This window comes from Mobula birostris, chromosome 21, assembly GCF_030028105.1.
Source record: "Mobula birostris isolate sMobBir1 chromosome 21, sMobBir1.hap1, whole genome shotgun sequence".
Lineage (NCBI taxonomy): Eukaryota > Metazoa > Chordata > Chondrichthyes > Myliobatiformes > Myliobatidae > Mobula > Mobula birostris.
This window is the reverse complement of record NC_092390.1, coordinates 19726239-19746880: the sequence shown is the minus strand read 5'-3', so window position 1 is coordinate 19746880 and position 20642 is coordinate 19726239. Positions and strand designations below refer to the sequence as shown.

At 45.9% G+C, this 20642-nt stretch overlaps 1 protein-coding gene across 1 annotated transcript; it reads right to left on the bottom strand.

Moving 5' to 3' along the window:
• Positions 1–11716: 11716 nt before the first annotated feature.
• On the bottom strand, positions 11717–13637 carry LOC140185651 (uncharacterized). Its single transcript, XM_072239108.1, has one exon. The coding sequence runs from the start codon at positions 13122–13124 to the stop codon at positions 11838–11840; it is 1287 nt and encodes a 428-aa protein (XP_072095209.1). The 5' UTR covers positions 13125–13637; the 3' UTR covers positions 11717–11837.
• Between the last annotated feature and the right edge of the window lie 7005 nt (positions 13638–20642).

Here is a 20642-nt window from a genome sequence, read left to right as displayed (position 1 = left end):
GGTTTGAGCAACACCTGCGAAGACAAAGGAACTATTGACATCACAGGGTTGAGAACTCTGTTTTGGGATGGAGGGAGGTAGTCTGAGTGAGGAGGTGAGGGAGGAAATAGCTACTGAAACTGACAGTGCGGGCAATAGGAGGATTGAACTCTGGGATGGAGTGAGAATGGGAAGGGAGTAGGGAGAGGGCAACTTGGGATGTGAAAGTGGGGAAGAGAAGGCGGAAAGGGATATCCCTCCATTCTCTACACATTCATGTTCCAATCTGAGCCTTTTAAACACCTCTATCTTATCTGCCTCCACAACCACCCTTAGCAGCACATTCAAGGGACCCATCATGCTGTGTAAAAAGAAAGTTGCAATATCCACACATGTCTACTACTCATCTCTGGACTTTTATGTAAGCTGTCTGGAATATGACTACACTGCATCAGTGTTACTTCAGTGATACAGTATGTGAGATAAACATCCAAGCATGCTGCAGGATTCTTCCCACTATGGTCTGGCTGGTGGTGACGGTGTTTCCCTGGGTGGACTCCTGGTGGGGAGACAAATGAGTAAGTGGTTAGCGTGCAGAAAATCAGAACCCTGGGTTGGTACTTCTCCACACACGCAGTCACAGAGATGGGAACTGTACACTGTGCTCCCAGTGTGGATCAGACCCAGGGACACAGAGACGGGAACTGTACACTGTGCTCCCAGTGTGGATCAGACCCAGGGACACAGAGACGGGAACTGTACACTGTGCTCCCAGTGTGGATCAGACCCAGGGACACAGAGACGGGAACTGTACACTGTGCTCCCAGTGTGGATCAGACCCAGGGACACAGAGACGGGAACTGTACACTGTGCTCCCAGTGTGGATCAGACCCAGGGACACAGAGACGGGAACTGTACACTGTGCTCCCAGTGTGGATCAGACCCAGGGACACAGAGACGGGAACTGTACACTGTGCTCCCAGTGTGGATCAGACCCAGGGACACAGAGACGGGAACTGTACACTGTGCTCCCAGTGTGGATCAGACCCAGGGACACAGAGACGGGAACTGTACACTGTGCTCCCAGTGTGGATCAGACCCAGGGACACAGAGACGGGAACTGTACACTGTGCTCCCAGTGTGGGTCTTATCCAGGAAACAAAGATCAGGTCCAGGTACAAAATTCTCAGAAGCAATGATTTGTGGTCAGTCTGTTATTGCCTGAAAGAAAGATAAGAACAATTGGGAGATGTATTAATGCAGAGCTCGAGGCATTCTACAACAAAGGCAGACTCATCGAGCTAATCAGTCAAGGGGTGAGGGGTTCCTGTACAGTGAGGAATGCGTGAAGGGGATGGGGTTATAGTTTGATGGACCCTAGTAATAAAAGAGATATGAAGTTGATTGATAGGGGGAGAAGAGTAGGCTGGGCTGATGGGCTGAAAGTGGCTTTTCCTTGCTCTTACTTCTGACGGGGATTTGCGTTGGTGGAGAACTCACTAAAAGGTAATTCTTGCAAAGGTGCAGCTCGGTTCTCAGGTGGTTGAAAGACGGGATGTCTGGGTTTTCAAACAAAGTTGCTGCTTCTTCTGATGCTTTATACTGTGGGACAAGAGTAGAGGGATTCAGGAGTGTGTGATGAGATGGTCTAGAGCAGGGGTTCCCAATCTGGGGTCCATAGACCCCTCAGTCAATGGCAGAAACAAGGTTGGAAATCCCTGATCTATAGAGACCTTTACCGACTGATTCGATTTCCTTACCATTTCTACAGAACAGGTGAATTGCTGGCGCGTGGTTGAGGTAAATGGACTCGTGTACATAAAAGGAGTGAGGGTTGACCAGAGTTGTTAGTTAGAAAAGAGAGATGGCAGCAGTGGAGGGGAGGGCTGATATTACAAGAGTGGCCATAACCCTGCACTTTTCTTACATCCGTGCGCCTATCTCAGAGTTTATATGCCCCTATTGAATCAGCTTCTACCACCACCTCTCGTGGTATGTTCTAGCATTCTCTGTGTAAAAACCCACAGTATTCCTGACATTTTCTCTTAAACAGATGCTCTCCGGTATTGGTCATTGCCACCCTGTCAAGTTGCTGACTGTCCACTCTATCTATGCTGAAGGTTCACCCTATACTTTCTTCCAAACACCTTAAAATTATGCCTCCTGATATTAGCCATTTCCACCCTGGGAAAGAGTCTCTGGTTATCCAATTGATCTATACCTCTCATCATCTTGTACACCTCTGTCAAGTCATATCTCTCCCTCCTTCGCTCCAAAGAGAAAAGCCTAAGCTCGATCAACTTATCCTCAAAAGACGTGTTCTCTAATCCATGTGGCATGCTGGCAAATCTCCTCTGCACCCTCTCTAAGGCTTCCACATCCTTCCTTTAATGAGACAACTAGAACTGAACATAATACTCCAAGTGTGGTCTAACCAGAGCTTTATAGAGCTGTGGCTCCTGAACTCAATCTCACATCTAATTAAAGCTAACATACGCTACACCTTCTTAACTATGCTATCAACTTGCGCAGCAACTTTGAGGGATCTATGGACTTGGACCCACGCCACTAAGAATTCCGCCATTAACCCTTGTACTCCACCTTTAAATTCGATCATCCAAAGTTTAATCACGCACATTTTCCTTTAATAAACTCCATCTGTCACTTCTCAGTCCAGCTCCACATCCCGTCTATATTCCATTGTAACCTAGACAACCTTTTACACTATCCATTCCTGCAGACTTTGTCATCTGCAGACTTAGAAACTTCCTCATCTGATTTCTAAAAATGAAAAAGAGCAGAGCTCCCAGAACAGATCCCTGCAGAACACCACCAGTCACTGACCACCAGGCAGAATACACTCCATCTACTATCATCCTCCGGCTGCTGTGGCCAGAGTCCACAGAACAGACACAGCTAGGTTTCTATGGATCCTGACTTCCTGGATGTGTTTAGAATAGAGGCATCTTGACAAATACCATATAAAAAGTAGCACACACAAAATGCTGGAGGAATTCAGCAGGTCAGGCAGCATCAATGGAAATGAATAGACAGTTGATGTTTTGGGTCAAGATCCATCTTCAGGATTTAGAAGGAAGGGGGAAAACGCCAGAATAAAAAAAAAGTGGGAAAAGGGGAAGGAGGCTAACTAGAAGGTGTTAAGTGAAGCCAGGTGGGTGGGAAAGGTAAAGGCCTGGAGAAGAAGGAATCTGATAGGAGAGGAGAGTGGGCCATAGGAGAAAGGGGAAGAAGGACCCAGGAGGAAGTGATAGGCATGCAGGAGGTAAAAGACCAGTGTGGGTAATAGGGCATAGAGTCAAAGAAAAGTACAACACAGAAACAGGTGATTCGGTTGATCTAATCCATGCCGAGCCACTTAATCTGCCTACTCCCATTGACCAGAGCCCTCTATAACCCTGCCATCCATGTACCTATCCAAACTTCTTTTAAATGTTGAAATCGAGCTTGTATGTGCCACTTGCATTGGCAGCTCATTCCACACTCTCACCACCCTCTGAGTGAAAAAGTTTCCTCTCATGTTCCCCTTAAACTTTTCACCTTTCACCCTTAACCCATGGCCTTTGGTTGTTGCTGTTGAACCTTTCCGTGCCTGGTGGTACATCAGGCAGCATTTTTGCTGTTTCCGTAGCACGTGACTGTTTTTTACGAGGCCAAGTTGCCAGCTCGATGCTCAAACCAGCACAAATGGAAAGCATGCAAGGAGCTGGCTGGATTCCAACTCGGGACCATTTGCCTTGAAATCTGACGCTGAAGCCACTACACCACTGGCCGGCTAGACCTCTGGTTGTAGTCCCACCCAACCTCAGAGGAAAAAGCCTGCTTGCATTTACCCTCTCTCTAACCCCCCCCCCCCATAATTTTATATACCTCCATCACAACTCATTTGCTAGAACTTGATCCAGTTAGATTTTCCTCTAGTCACAATGTTGGTTCAAGAAGCTGAAGGCAGTGGTGGGAGGGGGAGGAGGACAAACTTTTTTTTGAATCTCGAGGTTGGGTGTTTAGGCTCTTGTACTTCCAGCAATGAGAAATGGACATGGCCTGGGTGGGTGAGGGTCCCTAATCATGAATGTTGTCTTCCTGAGAAACTGCCTTTTGTAGATGTCCTATGGTGGAAAGTGCTGTCACTGTGATTGAACAGGCTGAGTTGAATATGTAGGAATGTACTTTACTTGTAGAAGCAAAAAGGCATTTTTGTCTAACAAAACGGAACCTGCATTGTGCCATAGTGCTTTGCTGATAACGTTCCTGCAACATTCTGTTGATACACCTTCGGTATATGATAAACTGCAGAAAGACAAGCAGATGTGTTAATGGAACAAAGTCAAGTAAACTGATTAAGCAACTGTCAGTGTGTCCTTGAACTGAATCTAACACATAGGAATAAAGGAGTGATTATGCTGTCTGTTTTCTCGAAGCTATCACCAGCTCTTTGTGCGGTGATGGTCTTCCCTTGCAGCAAGTAAAATAAACACACTTATGATTGATTCACTCTGAATTACAGGTTCCATTTTGTTAGAAACAAAAATGCCATTTTATAACTACATGAAGTAAATTTCCACATTCTACAGCCTACAGACTGACTTTCAAGGATTCTACAACTCATGTTCTCAGTATATGCATATTTATACATTTACAGTATATATATATTTATTTATATATAGTTTTCATAAACTCTGTTTCTTTATTTTCTGTTAAATGCCTGCAAGAACATGAACCTCAAAGCTGTACAAGGTGACATAAAGCGGCATGCAAAAGTTTGGGCACTCCTGGTCAAAATTTCTGTTACTGTGAATAGCTAAGCGAGTAAAAGATGACCTGATTTCCAAAAGGCATAAAGTTAAAGATGACACTTATCTTTAATATTTTAAACAAGAAAACTTTTCTATTTCCATCTTTTACAGTTTCAAAATAACAAAAAAGGAGAAGGGCACAAAGCAAAAGTTTGGGCACCCTGCATGGTCAGTACCTAGTAACATCCCCTCTGGCAAATATCACAGCTTGTAAACGCTTTCTGTAGCCAGCTAAGAGTCTTTCAATTCTTGTTTGGGGGATTTTCGCCCATTCTTCCTTGCAAAAGGCTTCTAGTTCTGTGAGATTCTTGGGCTGTCTTGCATGCACTGCTCTTTTGAGGTCTATCCATAGATTTTTGATGATTAGGTCGGGGGACTGTGAGGGCCATGGCAAAACCTTCAGCTTGCGCCTCTTGAGGTAGTTCATTGTGGATTTTGAAGTGTGTTTAGGATCATTATCCTGTTGTAGAAGCCATCCTCTTTTCATCTTCAGCTTTTTTACAGATGGTGTGATGTTTGCTTCCAGAATTTGCTGGAATTTGATTGAATTCATTCTTCCCTCTACCAGTGAAATGTTCCCCGTGCCACTGGCTGCAACACAAGCCCAAAGCATGATCGATCCACCCCCGTGCTTAACAGTTGGAGAGGTGTTCTTTTCATAAAATTCTGCACCCTTTTTTCTCCAAACATACCTTTACTCATTGCAGCCAAAAAGTTCTATTTTAACTTCATCAGGACTTGTTTCCAAAATGCATCAGGCTTGTTTAGATGTTCCTTTGCAAACTTCTGACACTGAGGATGAGGACACAGCGAAATGTTTTCTTCTGATGCCTCTTCCATGAAGGTCATATTTGTGCAGGTGTTGCTGCACAGTAGAACAGTGCACCACCACCAGAGTCTGCTAAATCTTCCTGAAGGTCTCTTGCAGTCAAATGGGGACTTTGATTTGCCTTTCTAGCAATCCTACGAGCAGTTCTCTCAGAAAGTTTTCTTGGTCTTCCAGACCTCAACTTGACCTCCACCGTTCCTGTTAACTGCCATTTCTTAATTACATTACAAACTGAGGAAACGGCTACCTGAAAACACTTCACTATCTTCTTATAGCCTTCTCCTGCTTTGTGGGCATCATTTATTTTAATTTTCAGAGTGCTAGGCAGCTGCTTAGAGGAGCCCATGGCTGCTGATTGTTGGGACAAGGTTTGAGGAGTCAGGGTATTTATAAAGCTTTGAAATTTGCATCACCTGCCCTTTCCTAATGATGACTGTGAACAAGCTAATTAAGGTCTGAGACCTTGGTAAAATTTATCTGAGAGCTCAAATCTCTTGAGGTGCCAAAACTTTTGCATGGTGCTCCTTTCCTTTTTTTCACTCTAAAACTGTACAAAACAAAAATAATACATTAATCTTGCTTAAAGTGTTGAAAAGAATGTTTCATCTTTAACTTTATGACTTTTGGAGATCAGTTCATCTTCTACTCACTATTCACAGTAACAGAAATTTTGACAGGGATGCCCAAACTTTTGCATGCCACTGTATATATACTTTGATAATAAATTTACTCTGACTTTTACCAAAAGTAACCCGTGCCCCCAATTTGGAAGATACTTTGTTGCCACTCTGTGATCTCTCTGTTACAAACAGAATATCGCATAAATCTTCCATTGTCTTCCTGAAATATTTACCCAACCTCCATTTCAATAAAACTTCAGAACTTAGATAAATATTTTTCACATATCAATCTCTCCCATACCAGCACTGTATCTTTAGGAAAATAATAGTCAGAGAGTTCAATTAATTCTGTAGACAGGATGCCTCCAATTCCAGCTTCATGTCGCAGAGAGTGGGGAGGTGCACCCTCGAGAAGTGCACAGAGACAGGGGATGGGGAGAGGGTGTCCAGGAGACGAGGAGCGGAGAGACGCCGTCCAGACATGGGGGATGGGGAGAGAGTGTCCCCGAGATGGAGGATGGGGAGAGGGGAGGGGCATCTCAGAGTCATCCTAGAGTTGGGGGATGGGCAGAGTGGAGAGGGCATTACTGAGGTGCACGATGGGGAGAGTGGAGAGGGTGTCTGTGAGATGAAGGTGAAGAGAGAGGATGGAGTGCCCAGAGACAGGGAATGGGGAAAGGCAAGAGGGTGTACCAGAGGCAGAGAATGAAGAGAGGAGAGAGGGCATACCAGAGACAGAAGTGAGGGGTTTGTGGCAAAGGGATAATCTGGAGTGAACAGCATACAAAAATAGTGTGTGTCAGATAAAGAAAGGGCAAGGATGGAATGACGTGGGCCTCCCAGAGGCGGAGGTAAGAGGTAGAGTGGATATTGTAAAGATGGGCTGTTGGTCAGGATAGGACAGGGCAGATTCAGGAGAGTGGGGTGTGGTGGGGAAGGAGATACCCCAGAGCCTCTAGGAGTAGGGGAGGGTGGGAAAGAGGACTTCCAGAGCTGTGGGAAAGGGGAGGTGTGGGGAAAGGGGCACCCCAGGCCGGGTTGGGTGATAACAGGAATGGGAGTAGGTAGCCACAGAAAGGGTGAAATGGGTAACACACAGACAGATAGGGGAGCAGGAGGATTGGGGCGTCACAGACAGAGGTATGGGAAGAGAAAGAAACTGTCGCGGAGGCAGGTATGGGAGGGGTGAACAGGGAATTTCAGAGAGGGAGTGGTGAAAAGGGGGCATCACAGACACACTGGGGGGGTTACCCTAGGGACATGGGAAGGGAGCAGTGGTAATGTGCCAGAGACATCATCATAGGGGGCATCGCAGAAACTGAGGGGGAGTGGTTGTCCCAGAGAGGGGGCTCCAGAAAATGGTAGGAGGGGGCCTTTCCTAAGACACGGGGCAGGGTTGTCCAGAGATGGGGTTGGAGGCAAGAGGAGGAGGAAAGGGGCATCCTATTATGAATGGGGGGAGTGGGTCCTTTCAGATATGGAGGATATGTGTGGCTTTGAGGGACGCCCCTGAGAATAGGGGATGGGGGTGTGAGGAAGAGGGGGAAAAGGTGCATCCCAGAAACATGTGGTGAGGTGAGGGGGAAGGAGCTGACCCAGAGATGGATGGGATGAAGGGAAGGGGTGGAAGAGTGGGAGGGGAAAGGGTGGGTCACACACCCCCTTGTGTTGATGGGATGGGAGAATGGGGTGTCTCAGAGGTGGGTGTGGAGGGAAGCAGTAGGTATTCCAGAGATGTGGTGAGAAAGAGGGTGTCCCAGAGAGACAATCAGGAGGGGGAGCCATGGTGTGGTGTGGGTGGGGAAGGGACAACACAGAGATGGAGAAAAAGGGGAGACTGAGAAATGGGAGGGGGTGGGTAAGGTGGCAGCCCAGAGATGAGGAAAGGGAGATACAGACGGGAAATGAGGGGGGAACAGCAAATTAGGGGAAAGGGTTGTGCCCCAGCCAGTGGGGTCGAAGGAGAGGCTGCCACAGTGCTGGGGGAGGGGGAGGGCAGAGGGACCTAGAAACTGGTGGGGGTAGTGAGAGGTGGGAGGGGTGACCCACAGACTGGTGGATGAGAGGAGACGGAGATGGAGGGGGGAGGAAGGAGACTCAGGGACAAGGGAAGGAGGAGATCTAGAGACAAGGGGAAAGGACGACCCACAGATGGGGGGAGGGGGAATGGGACAGCGGTAGACATGAGTGAGCAGAGAAGATGGAGACCCAGAGACGGCAGAGGAGAGGGGTCTGGAGTGACCCGGGTGACCCTGAGACCAGGCGGTGGGGGAGGGGGGTGAAGGGGCAGCCCTGAGACAGGGAGAGGATGTGGGGATTTGAGGAGTGGGAGGGATGGGGAGGCGAGACCTAGAGAGCAGGAGATGAAGGGTCTCAGTCTGAACTGCCAATGGATTATTTCCCTCTATAGATGCTGCCTGACTTGCTGAATTCCTCCAGCACTTCATGTGTGCAAATAGTGTGTAGTTTTGTTGGTCATTATTACCTGTAAGAATGTATCATGGTAAGTATTCTATGTATGCAAGCAGTGGATTAGAAGCTACACAAGACTGGTCAATATCCATATAAAATTAACAATTCTAAGCAGAAACTTCAGAGCAGTTCAGTGATCGGGGCTGCACTGTTGCCCCTGTCCACAAGTAAATAAAGTTTGAAGGAAGAACAGGTACAAGTTGTCAGAGACCAGCTGATTGGCGACGTCACTTCTTTATCCAGAGTGCCAACTATTCGGACCCCGTCACTACTGGGGCAGCTGGAGGTGAGCAGCGGGGTGGATTCAAGGGGAACGTGACTGAACAGAGACAGAGCAAAGAACATTGCTACAGGGTGTTGGGAGGGGACAGAACAGGAACACTGGCAAGGACTAGAGGGGTAGAATGGCCTCTCTACTGTACATCAAGTGTGCTGTAGAATAAGGACTCGAGACACAAGACTTAAAATAGTCTCTATAAATCTATAAAATAGATTTATTTATGACAGATCCATGATATTTAACTCCAGTCCAATTAAAGGCTAATGTCATCAGAACAAACCCCCCCCCCCCCATGTCCAGTGACCGGAGTTCAGTTCCAGGTGTGATGAACAGCAGCAATACCTGCAGAATCCGACACCAACACTCTTGAATTGCAACTGGATCCACCAAATGTGATGGTTTAAATTTCAACATAGAGTTCTTTAAGCTGACTCCTGTGTGAACTTGCTGGTGTTTGACCAGGTGGGATGACCGAGTAAACCTCTTTACTCACACAGAACGGCTGTCCAGCCTCTCAGTATGAACTTGCTAATGCCTCACACAGTGGGAAAAACGAGTGAGCCCCTTCCCACAGTCCGAGCCTGTAAATAACCTCTCCTCAGTGTGTATTCATTGTGTATCATCAGGCGGGATAAATGAGTGAATCCCCTCACACACACAGATCAAATGAAAAGCCTGTCGCCTGTGTATCAGCAGAGGATTGAGTGTATCCTTTCCTAGACTCGAAGCAGATGAATGGTCTCTCCACGGTGTAAACTTGCTGGTGTGTCTGTAGGTAGGATGACAAAGGAATTCCCATCACATACAAAGAGCAGACAAATGGCCTCTCCATGGTGTGAACTCACTTATCTGTCAGTAGCTCAGATGCCTGAATGAATCTGATCCCACACATGGAGCAGGTAAACGGCGTCTCCTCAGTGTGAACTCTCTGACGTCTCTTCAGACTGGATGACTGTTTATTCTATACCACACACCTAGCGAGGGAATGGCCTCTCCACTGGTGTGTCTGAATGACTAAATCCCTTCCCACATTCAGAACAGGCAAATGATTTTTCTCTGCTAAGAATTCGCTAGTGCATCATCCATTGTCCAGTGAGATGTCACAGTGAATCTACCCACACTTCAAGCAAATGAGCCTCTGTCCTCTTGTGAAGGGATGCTGGAGTATTCTCAGGGCCCTGGATACAAAGAGAAACTAAAACAGAAAACATCATTCCAGACACAAACCAGGAGTACGTTTCAGCTAGAATGAGATATGCCTTCTTTTCCATGGATATTATAGTGTTACAAAGGAAAAATATCTGTTCACTCCTTCAACAACTTTACAACGGTTATCTCCAGGCTGCTTCATCCAAATCTCACCCCTACACTAAACATGTGTCTGGGTTCTCCTTACTATGACTGGTGTGGTATCTACCTAGATGCTATCTAGCATCTCCAATCCCACATTGAAAGCTCTGGTGAACTGACATTCAGAGCGGAACATTAAGTTATCGTTTGAGATTGCCGTACACAAACCCTTTGCCTTTTCTACCCTATAAAGCATTTAGGAAAGACATCAATGACAGCATTTCAGCTGAGATTGTTTTAGTCTCCAAGGTGAACTCTGTCATCACACTTCCAAAATGAGGCTCCACACAAGTTAAGGAAACAATTCCTCAACTTCTATCTGGTCACAGTTTAGGCATCTGGACTCTGCATCAAATTCTTGCCTATTTGTCTGTATCATAATGTGACAACCCTGTCTGTCATCTATCTGATTTGTCTCAGTTCGTCTCTGTCCATTGCTATAGCTTAATAGTTCTGGGCATGTCTCACTGCCCTACCAGGAGCACACAGTATTTACACAGCTGCTCTTGAAGATGTTCTGATCACTGTGATCCTGAGGTGATTGACTGTGGTGAATTCAGTAATGCCAATGGCAATGGATGTCAGGGGTACATGATTAGACTTTCTCTTAGAAGATTGATGTTTGGAACATTTGTTACAGGTCACTGTTACCCAAGACAGGAATGTTCCTTATTATACACCCAGACAGAATAGAAGAAACAATGCTCTCACTTGGCAGAAGGATCTAGAACCAGATGACATTGCCACGCCCCCTGCTGTTCCCCCCTCCTCCTTATTGTACACTCTTACCCCTACCACTGTCCAGAGTCACAAACTCTGCCCTGTGCTGACCCATCTCTGGTTTCTGACTCTCATCCATTAAACATCCAACAATTGGTTCTCCATTCCACTTTCAGACAGTGGTGTCTTCTAACAACCCAGCTGAGACAGTAAAAATAGCCCATAACCTTGAAACTAGCAGGGAATAAGGAGGTTAACTACCAATGATATTGTTCCACGTCCTGTAGATTTGAGGGACAAAACAGCATGCCATAGCTAACTACAGTCGCTTCATCTTCAGTCTGCAGAAAGCCATGCAGGAAATTCAAGGGAAGCATCTTCAGCCACAGAGTGGTGACTGTTTGGAGAGTGAGAGGTGAACGGCAAGGGTGGATTTAAAAGGGCTGCCATGGTACGGAAATACAGGAAGGGACCAGCTGGGATGAGTTGACACCCTACTCTACACTGGGTGTGTTGTAGATTCACTAGGTGCCTGAGACAGAGTTTAAAATAGAACTGATTTATTAGTCTCAGATCCAGAATATTAAACTCCAGTCCCATCAAAGATAAACGTCAGTGTAGGAAACCAGCCCTCCCTCCCTCCCATGTCCCGAACTGGGTGATGAGCAGCAGCAATAATTACAGAGCTCGACACCATCAGTCACTCGTGAACTTGCCCCTGGATTCAGCACCCGAGACGGTTAAATGTCCAGCGTGCAGCTTATTTCAACTTTTTATCCAGTGTGAACTCGGTAGTGTGCCACTAGGTGGGATGACCGAATGAATCCCTTCCCACATTCAGAGCAGGTGAATGGCCTCTCTCCAGTGTGAATTCGTTGGTGCTCCTTCAGCTGAGCTGACAGAGTGAATCCCTTCCCACAGACTGAGCAGGTGAACGGCCTCTCTCCAGTGTGGACTGACTGGTGTGTCAGCAGGTGAGATGACTGAGTGAATCCCTTCCCACAATCTGAACAAGTGAATGGCCTCTCCCCAGTGTGACCTCGCTGGTGTAGCTTCAGTTGAGATGACCGAGTGAATCTCTTCCCACAGTCCGAGCAGGTGAACGGCCGCTCCCCAGTGTGAACTCGCTGATGTAGCTTCAGTTGAAATGAACGAGGAAATCGCTTCCCACAGTCCGAGCAGGGGAACAGCCTCTCCCCAGAGTGAACTGACTGGTGTGCCAGTAGGTCAGAAGACCGAATGAACCCCTTCCCACAGTCTGAGCAGGTGAATGGCCTCTCTCCAGTGTGAACTTGCTGATGTACTTTTAGTTGATATGACTGAGTGAATCCCCTCCCGCAGTCTGGGCAGGTGAACGGTTTCTCCCCAGTGTGAACTGACTGGTGTGCCAGTAGGTGGGATGACTGAGTGAATGCCTTCCCACAGTCTGAGCAGATGAATGGCTTCTTCCCAGTGTGAACTGACTGGTGTCTCAGTAGGTTGGATGACTGAGTGAATGCCTTCCCACAGTCTGAGCAGGTGAACGGCCTCTCTCCAGTGTGAACTCGCTGGTGTACCTTCAGTTGAGATGACCGAGTGAATCCTTTCCCACAGTCTGAACAGGTGAATGGCCTCTCCCCAGTGTGAACTCGCCAATGTACCTTCAGTTGAAATGGCCACATGAATCCCTTCCCACAGTCTGAGCAGGTCAATGGCATCTCCCCAGTGTGAACTGACCGGTGTGCCAATAGATCAGATGACCAAGTGAATCCCTTCCCACAGTCTGAGCAGGTAAATGGTTTTTCTCCATTGTGAACTGACTGGTGTTTCTGTAGGTGAGATGACTGAGTAAATCCCTTCCCACAGTCTGAACAGGTGAATGGCCTCTCCCCAGTGTGAACTGACTGGTGGGTTTGTAGGTGAGATGACTGAGTGAATCCCTTCCCACATTCAGAGCAGATGAATGGCCTCTCCCCAGTGTGAACTCGCGCATGTGTCTGCAGTTCAGATGACCGAGTGAATCTCTTCCCACACATGGAGCAGCTGAACGGCCTCTCCCCAGTGTGAATTTTCTGATGCATCTTTAGCCCTTGGATGGCAAAATGAATCACTTCTCGCAGTCAGAACAGGCGAACCATCTCACTATGGTGTGAACTTGCTGATATACCTTCAGGCTGGGTGACTGAGTAGATCCCATCTCACACACAGAGCAGGTGAATGGCTTCCTCCCAGTGTGGTTCAGCTGAGTGAGTGAATCCCTTCCCACACTGAGAGGAGATGAACGATATCAATCAGCTATCAGTTCTCTGGCGATTCATCGAGTCAGATGTAGCAAGTCCCTTGCTCAACCAGTGCATCTGATCTCCAGTGAACAATTGCTGGCGTGTTCTCAGCAGCCCGGTTCCAGTGGATTTCCCTGACTTACAACAGATAACTTCATTTCAGACACAAGACACGTTTTCAGCTGGGAAAACTTCAAGGATCAACAACAGATGTATTGGTGTTACAGAGGAAATATCTGGCCACTCCTTAAATAACCAGACGGCAAATCAGACGGGTTGTTGTGTTTGAGATTCCCATACACCAATTCTTGGCCACTCCCAACCTGTAAAAGGATTAACAAGATATCAATGGGTGGACAACATTTCAGATGAGATAATTTTCGTCGTTGTGGTGAGCTCTGACATCACACTGTTACAGCGAGGTTCAACCCAAACTGGAAGAATAACTCATCTCCTGACTGGGCATAGCTCAGTCACTCAGTTCTCTAACTGTCTTCCTGTCTGCATCAAAACGGGCCTTTTCTGTCCATCATTAAACTGTGAATTGACTCAATTTGTCTCTCACTGGCGCACCTCAGGAAAGTATGCTTAGCCCACTGTTCTACTCTTTCTACATCCACGACTGTGTGGCTAGGCACAGCTCAAATACCATCTATAAATTTGCTAACGATACAACCATTGTTGGCAGAATCCTAGATGGTGATGAGGGGGCGTATGGGGGTGAGATATACCGGCTAGCTAAATGGTGTCACAGCAACAACTTTGTACTTAACGTCCGTAAGATCAAATAACTGATATTGGACTTCAGAAAGTTTAAGATGAGGGAACACACACCAATCCTTATAGAAGGATCAAAACTAGAGACAGTAAGCAATCTCAATTTCCTGGGTGTCAATATCTATGAGGACCTAACCTGGACCCAACATATTGATGCAGCTATAAAGAAGGCAAGACAGCAACTTATATTTTATTAGCAGTTTGAGGAGATTTTTGGTATGTCACACCAAAAGCACTCGCAAATTTCTACAGATGTGTCATGAAGAACATTCTAATTGGATGCATCACCGTCTGGTATGAGGGGGCTGTTGTACAGGGACGAAGTAAGCTACAAAGAATTGTAAAATTACTCAGCTCCATCATGGGCACTAACTTCCATAGTGTCCAGTATCCGGGACATCTTCAAGGAGTGGTGCCACAGAGAAGCAGCATCCATCAAGAAGGACCCAGAGCACAAAGGACGTGCCCTCTTCTCATTGGTACCATCAGGAAAGAGGTACAGAAGCCTGAAGACAAATAATCTGCGATTCAGGAACAGCGTCTTCCCCTCTGCCATCCGATATCTAAATGGACATTGAACCCACGAACCTCAATACTTTTTTTATTACCTATTTTTGCACTACTTATTTAACTTCTATATATATATATATGTGTGTGTGTGTGTGTGTGTGTGTGTGTGTGTATAGTAATTCAGTCTTTTTTTCTCTATTATCATGTATGCATTGTCCTGCTACTGCAAAGTTAACACATTTCACGATATATGCCAGTGATATTAAACCTGATTCTGATTCTCCTGTAGTATTATTTCAAGATCTGGTCATGTCCCACAGCTAGAAAGAGCATATGAGATCACACGGCTGCTCCTGGAAACTTTCTAATAACTTTGACCACTCCCCCCATGTGATTTATAATGGTGAGCTCATTGATAGCAAGTGGGGGGCTCTAGTCTTTCCCATTGGAGTGTGGCAATTTTGTGATGAGAACTCTATAGATTACTTGTTACCCAGGACAGAAGAGTTTGTATCATTATATAACCAGAGAGAATGGTACAAACCCCATTTCTAGAAAAGTTTGGATATTTTCCAAAATGCAATAAAAACAAGAATCTGTGATATGTTAATTCACGTGAACCTTTATTTAACTGACAAAAGTACAAAGAAAAGATTTTCAATAGTTTTACTGACCAACTTAATTGTATTTTGTAAATATACACAAATTTAAAATTTGATGGCTGCAACACACTCAACAAAAGTTGGGACAGAGGCATGTTTACCATTGTGTTACATCACCTTTCCTTTTAATAACACTTTTTAATCGTTTTGGAACTGAGGATACTAATTGTAGTAGATTTGCAATTGGAAATTTTGTCCATTCTTGCTTGATTTAAGACTTCAGCTGCTCAACAGTCCGTGGTCTCCGTTGTCTGATTCTCCTCTTCATGATGCGCCATACATTTCCAATAGGAGATAGATCTGGACTGGCAACAGGCCAGTCAAGCACACGCACTCTGTGTCTACAAAGCCACGCTGTTGTAGCCCGTGCAGAATGTGGTCTGGCATTGTCTTGCTGAAATAAGCATGGACGTCCCCTGAAGAGACGTCGCCTTGATGGCAACATATGTCTCTCTAAAATCCTAATATATGCCTCAGAGTCAATGGTACCTTCACATACGTGCAACTCACCCATGCCGTGGGCACTGATGCACCCCCATACCATCACAGATCCTGGCTTTTGCACCTTTTGCTGATAACAATCTGGATGGTCATTTTCATCGTTGGCACGGAGAACTCGACGCCTGTTTTTTTCCAAAAACTAGCTGAAATTGATTACCTGACTGACAGATCACATTACGTGTGCTTGCAACACTGTGTGTCAGACAGAGTGATCAGCAGCACTGGGGCTCCACAGGGGACTGTCTTGTCTCCCTTTCTCTTCACCATTTACACCCCAGACTTCCTCGGACTTCAACTACTGCACAGAGTCTTGTCATCTTCAGAAGTTTTCGGATGACTCTGCCATAGTTGGATGCATCAGCAAGGGAGATGAGGTTGAGTACAGGGCTACTGTAGGAAACTTTGTCACATGGTGTGAGCAGAATTATCTGCAGCTTAATGTGAAAAAGACTAAGGAGCTGGTGGTAGACCTGAGGACAGCTAACGTACCGGTGACCCCTGTTTCCATCCAGGGGGTCAGTGTGGACATGGTGGAGGATTACAAATACCTGGGGATATGAATTGACAATAAACTGGACTGGTCAAAGAACACTGAGGCTGTCTACAAGAAGGGTCAGAGCCGTCTCTACTTCCTGAGGAGACTGAGGTCCTTTAACATCTGCCGGACGATGCTGAGGATGTTCTACCAGTCTGTGGTGGCCAGTGCTATCATGTTTGCTGTTGTGTGCTGGGGCAGCAGACACCAACAGAATCAACAACCTTATTCGTAAGGCCAGTGATGTTGTGGGGATGGTACTGGACTCTCTGACGGTGGTGTCTGAAAAGAGGATGCTGTCCAAGTTGCATGCCATCTTGGTCAATGTCTCCCATCCACTACATAATGTACTGGGTGGACACAGGAGTACATTCAGCCAGAGACTCATTCCATCGAGATGCAACACAGAGCATCATAGGAAGTCATTCCTGCCTGTGGCCATCAAACTTTACAACTCCTCCCTTGGAGGGTCAGACACCCTGAGCCAATAGGCTGGTCCTGGCCTTATTTCATAATTTACTGGCATAATTTACATATTACTATTTAACTATTTATGGTTCTATTACTATGTATTATTTATGGTGCAACTGTAATGAAAACCAATTTCCCCCTGGGATCAATAAAGTATGACTATGACTATGAAAATGTGGACTCATCTGACCACAGCACACGGTTCCACAGTCTTTCGGTCCATCTGAGATGAGCTCGGGCCCAGAGAACTCGCCGGCGTTTCTGCATAGAGTTGATGTATGGCTTTCTCCTTGAGTAATACAGTTTCAAGTTGCATTTCTGGATGCAGCGACGGACTGTGTTGAGTGACAATGGTTTTCCAAAGTACTCCCGAGCCCAGGTGGCTATAATTGTCACAGTAGCATGACGGTTTCTTAGGCAGTGCCGCCCGAGGGCTCGAAGATCACGCGCATTCAACAGTGGTTTCAGACCTTGCCCTTTACACACTGAGATATCTCTGAATTCTCTGAACCTCTCCACAATATTATGTACTGTAGATGTTGAGAGACCTAAATTCTCTGCAATCTTGCGTTGAGAAATGTTTCTTTTGAATTGACTAACAGTTCTCTCACGAATTTTGGCACAAAGGGATGAGCCACGACCCATCCTTGCTTGCAAAGACTGAGCCTTTGATGGACGCTACTTTTATACCCAGTCATGAAACCTCACCTGCTACCAATCAGCCTGCTTAATGTGGAGTCTTCCAAACCGGTGTTACTTGAATATTCTGAGCACTTTTCAATCTTATTTTAACTCTGTCCCAACTTTTGTTGAGTGTGTTGCAGCCATCAAATTCTAAATTTGTGTATATTTACAAAATATAATTAAGTTGGTCAGTAAAACTATTGAAAATCTTTTCTTTGTACTTTTGTCAGTTAAATAAAGGTTCACGTGAATTAACATATCATAGATTTTTGTTTTTATTGCATTTTGGAAAATATCCCAACTTTTCTGGAAATGGGGTTTGTACATGTTCTCATGGGTAGAAAGGTCTAGAACAAGAGCAGATAAAACAAAGGTGGTTTTCTCAAGAACTAAAGTTGATGGAAGGATTTTGTCTATTTCCCCCCATGCAGACCAACTGACACTTGCATTAACTGGGAGATAGACACTTCATCTGAGATTACATTGGAACTGTATTTTTGTTCTGAGTTCCTAACCCTTCAATTTAGATAGCTGGAGCTTGGCAGTGTTCGTGAGATCGCTCTGCTCCTGTTCTCTCCGCCTGCGGTTCCAAACACGCCTTACAGGGAAAGTGCTGGAAGTGTCACCCAATACCTCTGTACCCAGAAAACCCGGCACCTCCCTGTCGGCCATAGTCCCGGTGACGCGCATACGCAAAGTGGCGCCAGCACCTTCGCTCATCAGTAGAAAACTCTCTGGGGCCAGGGCAGGGGTGCAGTGCTGCTGGAGCTCACCGGCACCTCTGTAAACAAGCGGGGAATTTAACAGCGGACGCATATTAAATAGAGGGAATTTTACAGAAGTGGGGGTTGGGGGAGAGGGGGTGGTGGCTGGTGGGGAAAATACCACTAATAACATTAGGATATTTGATCATTTTTGGTGAAATCTTGGAGCTGTGACTGTTTTTCATTTAGGTGTTTGTGAAATTCCTCGTTCGACCCATTGTCCCAGCATACCCTGCTGAAGCCTCCTGCTATTTCACTGATCCCCAGTCTTTCTCCAGCTCTCGTTGTTTGAGCATTGTTTGCTGAGAAAATAAGAATCTTAGATCTTTTGGAAAGTGGCATGTCACCTGCCAAAGTGGGCTGTAAGGTCGGTAAGAACAAATCGAGTGTTCGCACAATAAAGCAGAAAGAAGCTGAAATTCGTGGAAGTGTTAGTGCTACCCCTACAATGGCAAAAATGGTTTCTCTGGTTCGTGATAAAGTGCTTGCAAAGACTGAGAAACATAGAAACATAGAAACATAGAAAATAGGTGCAGGAGTAGGCCATTCGGCCCTTTGAGCCTGCACCGCCATTTATTATGATCATGGCTGATCATCCAACTCAGAACCCCGCCCCAGCCTTCCCTCCATACCCCCTGACTCCCGAAGCCACAAGGGCCATATCTAACTCCCTCTTAAATATAGCCAATGAACTGGCCTCAATTGTTTCCTGTGGCAGAGAATTCCACAGATTCACCACTCTCTGTGTGAAGAAGATTTTCCCTAATCTCGGTCCTAAAAGGCTTCCCCTCTATCCTCAAACTGCGGCCCCTCGTTCCGGACTTCCCCAACATTGGGAACAATCTTCCTGCATCTAGCCTGTCCAATCCCTTTAGGATCTTATAAGTTTCAATCAGATCCCCCCTCAATCTTCTAAATTCCAACGAGTACAAGCCCAGTTCATCCAGTCTTTCTTCATATGAAAGTCCTGCCATCCCAGGAATCAATCTGGTGAACCTTCTTTGTACTCCCTCTATGGCAAGGATGTCTTTCCTCAGATTAGGGGACCAAAACTGCACACAATACTCCAGGTGTGGTCTCACCAAGGCCTTGTACAACTGCAGTAGTACCTCCCTGTTCCTGTACTTGAATCCTCTCGCTATAAATGCCAGCATACCATTCGCCTTTTTCACCACCTGCTGTACCTGTATGCCCACTTTCAATGACTGGTGTATAATGACACCCAGGTCTCGTTGCACCTCCCCTTTTCCTAATCGGTCACCATTCAGATAATAATCTGTTTTCCTATTTTTGCCACCAAAGTGGATAACTTCACATTTATCCACATTAAATTGCATCTGCCATGAATTTGCCCACTCACCCAACCTATCCAAGTCACCCTGCATCCTCTTAGCATCCTCCTCACAGCTAACACTGCCACCCAGCTTCGTGTCATCCGCAAACTTGGAGATGCTGCATTTAATTCCCTCATCCAAGTCATTAATATATATTGTAAACAACTGGGGTCCCAGCACTGAGCCTTGCGGTACCCCACTAGTCACCGCCTGCCATTCTGAAAAGGTCTCATTTATTCCCACTCTTTGCTTCCTGTCTGCTAACCAATTCTCCACCCACACCAATACCTTACCCCCAATACCGTGTGCTTTAAGTTTGCACACTAATCTCCTGTGTGGGACCTTGTCAAAAGCCTTTTGAAAATCCAAATATACCACATCCACTGGTTCTCCCCTATCCACTCTACTAGTTACATCCTCAAAAAATTCTGTGAGATTCGTCAGACATGATTTTCCTTTCACAAATCCATGCTGACTTTGTCCGATCATTTCACCGCTTTCCAAATGTGCTGTTATCACATCCTTGATAACTGACTCCAGCAGTTTTCCCACCACCGACGTTAGGCTAACCGGTCTATAATTCCCCGGTTTCTCTCTCCCTCCTTTTTTAAAAAGTGGAGTTACGTTAGCCACCCTCCAATCCTCAGGAACTAGTCCAGAATCTAACGAGTTTTGAAAAATTATCACTAATGCATCCACTATTTCTTGGGCTACTTCCTTAAGCACTCTAGGATGCAGACCATCTGGCCCTAGGGATTTACCTGCCTTCAATCCCTTCAATTTACCTAACACCACTTCCCTACTAACATGTATTTCGCTCAGTTCCTCCATCTCACTGGACCCTCTGTCCCCTACTATTTCTGGAAGATTATTTATGTCCTCCTTAGTGAAGACAGAACCAAAGTAATTATTCAATTGGTCTGCCATGTCCTTGCTCCCCATAATCAATTCACCTGTTTCTGTCTGCAGGGGACCTACATTTGTCTTTACTAGTCTTTTCCTTTTTACATATCTATAAAAGCTTTTACAGTCCGTTTTTATGTTCCCTGCCAGTTTTCTCTCATAATCTTTTTTCCCCT

Excerpts from the sequence above, each read along its gene's own strand:
- LOC140185651 (XM_072239108.1), bottom strand. The coding sequence starts at position 13,124 with ATGCATCAGAAAATTCACACTGGGGAGAGGCCGTTCAGCTGCTCCATG.